This window comes from Alosa sapidissima, chromosome 2, assembly GCF_018492685.1.
Source record: "Alosa sapidissima isolate fAloSap1 chromosome 2, fAloSap1.pri, whole genome shotgun sequence".
Lineage (NCBI taxonomy): Eukaryota > Metazoa > Chordata > Actinopteri > Clupeiformes > Clupeidae > Alosa > Alosa sapidissima.
The window spans coordinates 26,713,479-26,723,924 of record NC_055958.1 but is presented as its reverse complement, the minus strand read 5'-3'; the positions used below and the strand labels follow the sequence as shown (position 1 = coordinate 26,723,924).

Genomic DNA, 10,446 nt, shown 5'->3' with positions numbered 1-10,446 from the left:
TGCTTTTATAAAAGCAATTTATGTTGAGCTAATTGTATTGATGTAATCATCAGATAATGGGCCAATAAAATAAGATTTTCTTCTTCCAGTAGAAGTATATTTTTTTTATTGCCAAGATAAGCTCAATGCATTAGTGTGCATTTAAACACCCTCAACAAATTACTAAAAAGGTTCCATCTCAGAGGTTTAAACGCAATAGAAACCTCCATTTTTAACCCAGCAGTGAAGCTAAGAATGAACATTAGTGTTAGTTGTTAAAATCAGCTGAAATGTTTATTTGTACACCGCTATTTGTTCATGACTTACTCCAAATGAAATTCACTTCGTAGAATCCCTCAGCAAGTCCGCATGTCTCTGCTCACCTTCAGAGTGTTTTAGGAGGAAACCAAACACTGACACCTGTGCAGCCGGTGTGCAGAAGGAAAAACCCTGTGTTTTACTATTTCCTCTGAGATCTAAGCCTTTGAATGTGTTTTGCTTAGAACTCTCACAATCAGTTTTTGCTCTTTTTTTTTTCCTCTTTCATTTGGGGCCGACGTGAGTGTGAGTGTTAAATTATACCCCTTGAGTTGTCAAGCTGGAAATAGAAAGGCAATAATTATCCCGAGCATCCCATGTAAATCACTAGAAATCAGCCTTTCAAAGGAGCCAAGATTTCAGGGAACAGAGACAGTTAAAGAATCTGAGTTAAATAGAGTGGAGAAGAGAACATGCACCATTTAAAAAAAAAAAAAAAAAAGGAACACTTTGTATTTGACCAGAACTCTTTTGACGCATGCCACTAAGATTGACTTGGCTTGACTGTCTGCCTTTGAAAAGCAGCCCAGTTGCATGTTTGATTTGAATTGTGATCCATAGAGGTGTGGTGTGATGCAGACATGCATGCAAGTTTGTATGGGTGAAGACAGCTGGTGACTTGCTGCTCTTCAACTCAACCACAGACAGATTATAGTCTTTCTATTTGTCCTGCGTTCTGTCCATTTCACCTTTTTTGTGTGTGTGTGTTTCTGTTTTTTTGTTCTGTTATTTTTAATGCTGCTTGATTCATCTCTGTCAAGGTGGCTGACTTCAATGATGAGGTAACCACCCCCCCCCCCCCCCCCACCCCAAACATAACTGTGGTTTCTCCCTACTAACTAACCCTTTAGCATAGATTTCAGTCGGATCACTGTTCCTGGGAACCATTACCAGACTGTCAAGTAAGTTCCTCTGTGAACATTTGCCCGCGTCAAAGACGTGCGTCATTGACGCGCAGTCCCAATTGTTGGGAAGCACACGACCCCGACCCCCCCCCCCCACGCACACACACACACACACACACACACACACACATGCGCATTGATGACGCAATTCTCGTCACGCGCTGCGCAGGAGACACGGGAGCATGTGACGGCCTTCACTCTCTTGCCCAGCTGCTCATCCACCGACACTCTTGTCCTTCCCAGATACATTCCTGTCCGTGAAATAATCAGACCATTTCTGTTGTGTTCCCTGCATTCATTATCTTAATGGGGATTCTTTTCGTAACAAGGATTTTCTAGGGGAGATGGAGGTTTGTGAGTTTGAAATATCATGTGTCCCTGTCCTGCACCCTGGTGTTAGTTTCATGCTAGAAAGAGTTGTTTTATTGTTATTGTTTTTTTTTTTTACTGTAGTTGTTCCATTCAAGTCGGCTCACAAGAGCTTCTTTGCAATCCGTTGCTTCCTTTTTTATTTCTTTTTTATTCCTTGGCTGTATTTGTACCACATTAGCAAAAGTTTTGTTCCAGCTCACTTGGAATCATAATTCTGCTAGTTTATTGTGCTCCTGCTCCTTGCCCATTAGATTATTTTTTCTTATTGGTGATGTGAAAAGACATTTTCCTAATTTGTAATCAACTTTCTAATTAGTGTCGTTTGTTAATTGCTTAGAGAGGGAAGTGGCTGCTGTATGCACGTCCACACTCCCTGTCATTATGCCTTGTTTAATACAAAATAAATATTTTTCTCTGCACTAATAAGGGAGAAGGGTTTGGAGAATATTTTTCTCCTCCTCTGCTCATTAAGCATGAGCCATGTGAGTTGGAGAAATGCATTTTTTTTTTTTTTTTTTTGCAGAAGCAACCTTTAGGTTTAGGTTAGCTCGCTCTCTTCATTAGCCTAGCTTGGATTAGCTTAGCGCTCTCACTTCATTAGCATTTCTGTCCTGTAGCCGCGCAAGCTTATCTCTCCTCCTACCCCCCAGGCAGCCCTATTGGCCCCATTAGAGGAAGACAGCGGCCGTCCAGGCGGCGTCGAAGACAAGAAGCCTGCGTCGGCGGGCGGAATCCCGGACTTCCCGCCCCCTGCTGGCCGCGAGGTGATCCTGCGCACGTGTGTGCCCCGCCCGGCGCCGTACTCCAAGGCCCTGCCCCAGCGCATGTTCTGCGTAATGTTGCGTGAGGAGTTCCGCCTGGCTGGGGCCTTCTCATCGGACACTTCCTTCTTCTGAGAGGTGGTGAACATGGCCGCAACGGAAAGGGGGAGGGTGGGGATTGGTGAGGGTGCTGTGAAGGAAAAAGGGGGCTGTGGGTGGGTGTGCTTTGGCTATAGGAACAGGCGCGAGTCAGGAGGGTGAGCCCCACGCTGAAGGCAGTGTTGAAACAGTGGGAGTCCAGTGAGTTCTCAGCGGGAACTCGCTCACTACTTTGGGGAACCAGCCTTCGTTGTTCCGAATCCTTCTGCTTATGGCTTTAGCTCATATTGGGTTGGGTAATCCACTCCATGGGAGTCACGTTAGGTTAGCCGAGGAGCTAGTCCTTTTACACGATGCACAGGTATGCGCTTTAGTTCCACTCCATATTGGGCGGGGGGGGTCCTACCTTTAATCTTACTTCAGTTAACACAAAGAAGAAAATGTCAAAATCACATTAAATGAAGCAAATGTTTTTAAAAAAAAGTATTTTAAAATGCACCAAAATCATGCCATTTGACTATTGTATTTTGTGGGACACCTAGTGCTGCTATGACAACCAGCCCAACACTAGCCTAGTATTTCTCTGCCTCTTCTATTTCTGCACATTCATGCAATTGTTAGCGCTTTACAATGGGTATACAGTCACTGGTCAGTTATTTGTGCATCCCACAATATCTCAGCCATAATGGTAATTGTCTTGTCATTTTTCCTCCAACATCTGTGTAAAGGACCTTTGCTGCAAGTGCAATTCTACAGGTGACTGTATATATCAAAAAGATGTTGGCACTCACATATTCCAGTGTAGAAAGGTGTCATTGTCAGTGTCATTGGTGTCTATGAACAGTGGTGTTAAGTGCTATTAATAGATAATCTAATTCATTTTTATCAAATCATCTTGAAGTCAGTATGGACAATGAGAAACTGTTGGTCAGCGTTTGACTAATGGGGCACACAGACGCTGTGGAACTAACCAAAGTCTGTACATGTCAGATAAGTGCAGTAGACCTAAATGTACTGTAGCATATTCTGTTTGTTTAGTACTGCTTAATTACAGTAAAATGAACACTTGAAAACATTTCAAATGGTTTTGTTTTAATCTTGTGGCTGTTGGAACCATTGTGCTATAGAGAAGCTCAAACCAGTCAAGCATGCGTGTATGCAATCTTAATCATACTGGAGTTTTACTTAATCATAATTACATTTTTTGTCAGTCAATAGTGTGTCTGCCCAATTAAAATGAGCAGAGCAGGAGCGAAAATCTCAAAAGGTGCAGGTAGTTTAAATTTAGCAAGACTGTCATATGTTAATAATATATGACAAAAAAAATACCATTCTAGAGTTTGGGTTCATCTGCAAATAGCATCGTAAAAGTTTAATTATTGCGATTAGAAGTACTGGTATTTTTAATAACCTTTGAAAAAAATGAAGGCTAAAACTTAGTAATGTTATGCTTAGACTAATGGGCATTGTTTTTAAGGGTAGACAACTTGATATGTTTCTCTGTTAATAGCTTATTCATGTTCACAGTCATCATCACCGTCACCACACACACACACACACACACACACACACACACAATCATATCATGCACACATGCCAAAGTCAGTGTAACTTCATCAAGCTCTATTTTTAACTTTTCTCACCTGTGCTCCTCCAAGTTAGTCAGGAGTGAGACGCGTCGCTACGTCGTTGGTTTGGCACGCAGCGAAGCCTGGGGCTGAGGGAGAGGAGGAGACTTGTTAACAGCTTTATCACTGGCTGTTGGCTGCTCTCTCTGTGATCTTTTCCATAAAGAGTGCTGCCGCCGGGCGGAACACACTTAAGCACTCCGAAAGCACTTGCTTATCCTTCTGTCTCTGTTGCCATAGCAACTCTCCACACTTTGCCTCTACCCCCCCCCCCCTTATCCCACACCACCCCCAAACCTCAGTTGATTTTCTCTCTCTCTCTCTCTCTCTCTCTCTCTCTCTCTCTCTCTCTCTCTCTCTCTCTCTCTCTCTCTCTCTCTCTCTGGCAAGCGCAGGGGTGCTGTTGGGCAGTGGAAGGTGTGGGTAAGAACAGCAGGCGTACTCAAACACGTCCTTCTCCCAGCGGACCCTGTGGGCAAATAGCACTTTCTCAAACCGAACTGATGGCGACCCAACTCTTTACTTTAATTCCCAGCAGATCCTGCTGATGAAATTGTTATGAGACAATACCATCTGCAAATTAGAGGAATCTCAAAGAGGTAAAGTACAAGGCTTGGGGCCGCCAAAGCCTTGAGTCAAAATCATCATATCTGTATATCTCATATCTATATACCACAGTGTTTGCTGTCCAAACTGCAAACTGCCCCCTATTATCCTCTCTTAGGATTAATATGCATCAAACTTGAGTCAGCATTGTACAGTGAGGTTCACTGGGCCACAGTGATAAAGGAGAAGTTAGCCAGGCTAGCTAACCCAGATAACCCTACAGGAGAAAAAACAGCTGTGCTTTTACTTTGATATTAAAGTGCAGTGTTTCCCATACATTGACTTATTTGTGGCGGCCCACCACATCATCAACATTGACCACCACACAATGATTTTTCCAGGTTTTGCTAAATTGTACTTAAATCTGGTTAGCATCATAACCCCGCTGCACTAATTTGTTAAAAACTGTTGCATTCAAGTTAATTCTGCAAACCTACCACCACAAATAGAATTAAATTCTGTGGGAAACACTGAAGTGTATATAATTGCCTTCTCTCAGATTGGCCAGCATCTTTAGGCATCTTGCAAGTATATTGCTAAGTTGCTGAGTGCCATGGGCTCCACAAATAGATTGCCACAGGCGGTCCAATGTTAACAGGGAACTGAGCATAATGAATGAGATCATGTAGAAACCATGCTTTTTTATAAATGGCCCTTGCTCTATGACCATTTCTATGGCTGTTTCAGGCGGGGAACAGTCCACTTTGAAAAGGCCAGTTTGTTGGCTGTCACACTGACATATTTTATCTCAAAAGCAACAAGAACATTCCAGCAGCATCACTCAAGCATGACTTAAGAGTACAGATTACAGATCAACGAAAGGTTTGTAGTTGCTTTTAATACAGCACTACAAGTATATTAGTAGACTAGTGGATGATATAGTAGGTCACATATCTCTGTAATTTTTCCTGAGCAGATTAGATGTTTTCACAAAGCACTCTCTGCAGTGTTGCCTGAAGCAAGATCGCTCGTCTTCACCAAGCATTGTGAGCTCTAGTGGAAAAACAGAAATTGCAGCGTTTGTGCAGCAGGTTTTTGGTTGTCTCCTTAGTAACCAGATCATAATTTTAGACGTAATTGGGCAATGTGAAATCATCGTGAGTGCCATACTGTCAGCTTTGACTCATTGGGATCATGTTGGTTTGCCAGTTTGCGCCAACTGAAAAGGCAGACGAGTAGATTAGCGCCTTGGCGGCGCAGGTTCTTTATGAGGGATTAAAGTGATCCCTGAATGGGGAACGGGAGATAGGAGTGGTGTGGGTGGCAAATGCACTCTCTCTCTCACACACACTCACTCACTCACTCAATCTCTCTCTCACTCTCTTTCCGCGCTCAGCCATGAGCTGGATTCCGCCACAGCCAGCACCTCGAGCAAAAATGGAAAACGCTTGTTATACAACCATCCAAAAAACCCCATGTATTTTTATTATTTGAAAGAAGGAAAAAAAAGAATTGCGAAAAGAAAAACCTTTAAAACATTATACAGTATGTTCTGTGAGGATGCATAATTCTGTAAGGCTAATGTCATCTCTTCGCTGCTGACGGATGCTGATACAGTTCTTGTCTGAAAATCACTTTAAGGCTGTGATTGGGTTTGGATGTGCTGAAGAAGGCCAGGAGAAGAGGGGAAATGAAGAAATTGGCATGGACTAAAAAGAGGACAAGAAAAAACTACCTCCTCCTTGATTGTTTTAAAAGAACACATATGCACTGCTGACTACACAACCCAAACCGCTTAAACGTGAAATTACCAGCCTTTTTTACACATTGCATATATATCCGTAATGTATAGAGTAGAGTAGGAAATAGAGGATAATAATGTATAGAGTAATGTAGAGTACAGTAAATAAAATAATCTTGCCAGGCTAAAGTCATCCCATATCGAGTGGTAGAATTCCTCTGCTCTGGCTGGTCCAATGGAAAGGCATTGTTACCTCTAATGCACAGGGCTTTGACTGCGTCGACCCCTACCTACCATCACATAAGATGTGGATCTGATCTCTGCTGGAGTCAGGACTGGCCTATGGGGAGAACCCTACTGTGGCTCACAAAGCCTCGGGTCCGCTGCCCCAGGGGCCAGATAGCCTCCTCAGGAAGACAGGGGTCTCGTCTCTTTGGAGGGCAGAGGCAGAAATCGATCCTCCTTTTCAGGCTAGGCAGGACTATAATTAGACAGCGCAGTGTAGGCAGGCACACCACAAAAGAGCGAAAAGGGGGTTACAGTGGGAGTCTGCACCTTCTCCCAACACTTCCCCAAAGACCTAATCCCCCAGAAAAAAACCAACAATCCAAAAAACTCCCTCTCTCTCCAAACAGCATATTTTACAGGGCACTGCTGCCTACTGCCCTCCACCACAGCTGGCTAATCGTGTTTCGGTATGAATGATATTCATTAACTTGGCCTTGTTCTCTGTGATATGATGGTTTAGCAGCCAAAAAAGAAGAAGGAAAAAAAACAACACCAAAGCTGCCATTGATTTTTCTCAGAGGGTGAATTTCAGGGGCTTTCAGAACAGAACTACAAACTGCGTCCACCCACTGTCAGCAGTGGGACCTTGGGAAGAAATTGATGCCAGTTTTGTAGGGTCTTCAGATCCTATTTCCTTTCAATTGGCCTAGGGGCTTAAAGAGCATTACCGCCAATTCTTTTTTTCCCTCTCCCTCTTCCTCTTCTTCTTCCTCCTCTCCTCACAGCCTTTTTTTCCCCGAACTAGTCCCTCTAGTCTAGCTCATCAGCACCGACGCCCACTCACCTCCGTGCACACTAAATGCTCATTCTCTTTGGGTGCCGCTTCTTCTCCTCCTCCTCCTCTTCCTCATCCTCCATCCAAGCGAGTCCCAGGCTGAACGCTGTCCCTCTGTCAGTTGCTGGCATGGCTGTCGGCTTCCTGGGGGAGTGCCTCCCACACCGCTCCAGATCATTTATCCTCTCCAAACACAAAGGACGAGATCACGGGAGGAGAGGGATGGCGATGGAAAGAATCTGTTTCATGTACCCCCCTCCTTGCACTGCCCCCCCCCCCCGCTTACATATTTCACATATCTTTTTATTTTATTTTTTTTAATTTTTTTTATTCCTCTTAATCCACTAAAGCATCAGTGGTCAGGGAGAGAAAATGAAGGAGTGGAAAAGAACATGCTGATTATTACACCCAAGCATGTTAAATTCAAACCTAATGGGCTCTCAACCTCTCTTTTCTGTCACCACCTTTTATTCTTAGGAGAGTTAGAACAACATTGTGTGTTGGACTGGTGAATATATGGAAATAGAGCCTGAGTCTCCACCCTAATGAATCACTGCTGGGACAAATCCATGATTAGATGCCTGGCAGATACCATAGTTTTAATCAAAGACTAATTTATGGCCTCAACACAAAGGCATATGACACCGAGGGCTCTTGGCAGGAAACAGTAAAGTTTCCTTTTTTATGTAGCCCATTATTTCCTGACTCTAAAATTTTTTTCTTCCTGCATTATGTCTTGAGTGGTCTGAGCATGTGAAAGCTGTTACTCTTGACCGGTGGCCATCTCCCTTAGTGGCTGATTGTCACCACATAGTCATCTCTTCTCTTCGGTTTTAAAGGCCTATTTCACACAACATGGAGGGAGCAAATGCAGTGTCTAGGGCTTATTTGGAGGCATGAGGGTAAAGTCACGAGGGAATAGCTAAACATAAAGCACATTCATGTTTGCTTTGATGTTACTTAAAAAAATGTTAGGCAATGTCCAGTCTGCAATACCCACTTACACTGATTTTGCTAAATTTCTTCAGCTATGAGGTCAATACACGGAGGCGGGCTATCAATGAGACTGTTTGTGTTATTTTTATTTGCATACAACAGTGTTATACAATTTATACACATTGTGGCTAATACACAGGAAATTACTGTGTTTTTTTCCATATTGATTTCATGTCTTAAATGTAAACAGCTGCTTTTGACAATATGAAATTAGAATACGTTTTACTCTCACACCTCTCTACATCCTCAAAGTAAGCTGCACAGTAGAATGATGATGAGAAACCACCTTAGATTTAGCCTTTTAGTTATAAAGCATCAAACTAAGCTACAAGATCTACACATAAAATAACAAATAGAAAGTGCAGCCAGGGAAAGACCATCACTGTTATGGAACCACACAGATATTTCAGTTCTGCCTTTAAGCCTTTTATAGCATGATATAAAAAAAAAACATTACCATTTCATACCTTAGTATAAAAGAATGTCTACTGTAATGGTGAAGTGTGAATTCTTCCAAGATCTTTCCAACTTCGTTTGGATTGAGCTGTTTTTGGTGGGTCAGTACACCTCACCCACACATTGCATTAACATCCCCTCTTGTGTGTAATGCGTGGTGCATAGGGGCACTAAATCATCTGAAACGCACAGAATAACTAACATTAGTCCTAGCACCTTGTGGCCGGTGAGCACTTACTAAACGGGCCCCTCAGTCTTTTGATTGCTCATGGCAGCCTTTCATCGTACTACTCAGCCACTCCATTCTTCACATGATTTTAACCCCAACACACCCCATGGAATCTCAACAGTGCACAAGAGGGTTGTTGGAAAATGGACGAGATGTAACTCTGTCGATCGTTTTTTTTAAGAGGAAAGGGGAAAGAGCCCTTCATGGGTATATCGATGAATGGCTCTAGATTTGTGCGGCCGTAAAGGGGTTCAAGCGGTCTCTGCAGCCCCTGCGTTCGCTTGGCTCTTCAGCAGAACCTTCTCGCCTTGGGGATCCTGTTTCTGTTCCCTTGGAAACGTAACCAATGAGACGCCTCTTACCTTTCAGGCAGTGGATTAAGTCCTCATCCCTCCCTGAGCTGAGCATTCACAAGTTCCAGGAGGCCTGTTTTTTTTTTTTTGGTTGCTGTAGGCTTGGAAGAGCAAACAATCTGTGGGCGGCATATTGGAATCAGAGCTCGGAGAAGATCTGAATACCTTGGGTAAACAACTCTAAAATTAAAAGTCATTTCACCTTAGTTATTAGTGTATATCCATCCCTTGTTCTGGCATACTCTGTGACCGTTTCACAGGGTTAATGGAAGGCTCCTCTAAAACAGAACAAATTCGTCTCAATTCAGCTGGTGTCACAGTGGCAAGAACCAAGTCGTTGAGGACTTGTTGGAGACTTTTCCATGTCCGGACCATTAATACATTGTCTATGAATATTGACTTTATATAACCTTTTTTTAGCATCATACTAAGTGACTTGTACATTCATCAGTGTCTGTACCCTCCATATGTCTCTTCCAAATTAGCATTACCTTATCTGTATTTGGAGAATCACTTATTGGATACAAATCAGCAAACGGCAATACAGTATTTAATAAAATTGTGGCTGAAACTTACAAATGTGTCAAGTAGTTTGCCTGCCATTTCCATTCACCAACTATAAAGCCCCACTCAAGTTATGGTTATGGTTATGGATTTAGCAGACGCCTTTGTCCAAAGCGACACATAAATACAAAACAGCATAATAATATTTAAAATTGAACAGGGAACAGATGAATGTAGGTCAAATATAGTAAGGAGAATAGTTGTAGTACACAATAATATCAATTCAAGCAATAGCCTAATAAAAAGCAATGTAAAAAAGGGAAAAACATTCAATTGGATTGACTTACTTCCTTTACATCTCACTTGTATACACAAAGCAAGAACCCAGTTGTAAGTATCAAACATGATGACACCATCTTAGCTTACTTTGCCTTGCCTGAGTAATCGCATGAAAGGGAGTGTGTCCTGCTCTTCAAAGAGCAGGTTGCAGGCGGTG

The 10,446-nt window shown here is 42.7% G+C and overlaps 1 protein-coding gene across 2 annotated transcripts in view; it reads left to right on the top strand.

The window, feature by feature from the left end:
* The window catches only part of rab3gap1 (RAB3 GTPase activating protein subunit 1), a 33,922-nt gene extending 30,413 nt beyond the window's left edge, over positions 1 to 3,509 (top strand). The window contains exons 24-25 of one of the 2 annotated variants that reach the window (XM_042084722.1): positions 1,059 to 1,079; positions 2,225 to 3,509. In XM_042084722.1, the coding sequence (XP_041940656.1) occupies positions 1,059 to 1,079; positions 2,225 to 2,470 (267 nt within the window). In that variant the 3' untranslated portion in view covers positions 2,471 to 3,509. The remainder of the gene's footprint in view (positions 1 to 1,058; positions 1,080 to 2,224) is intronic. The other variant, XM_042084723.1, reaches the window with a different exon arrangement.
* The last annotated feature ends 6,937 nt before the right edge of the window (positions 3,510 to 10,446 follow it).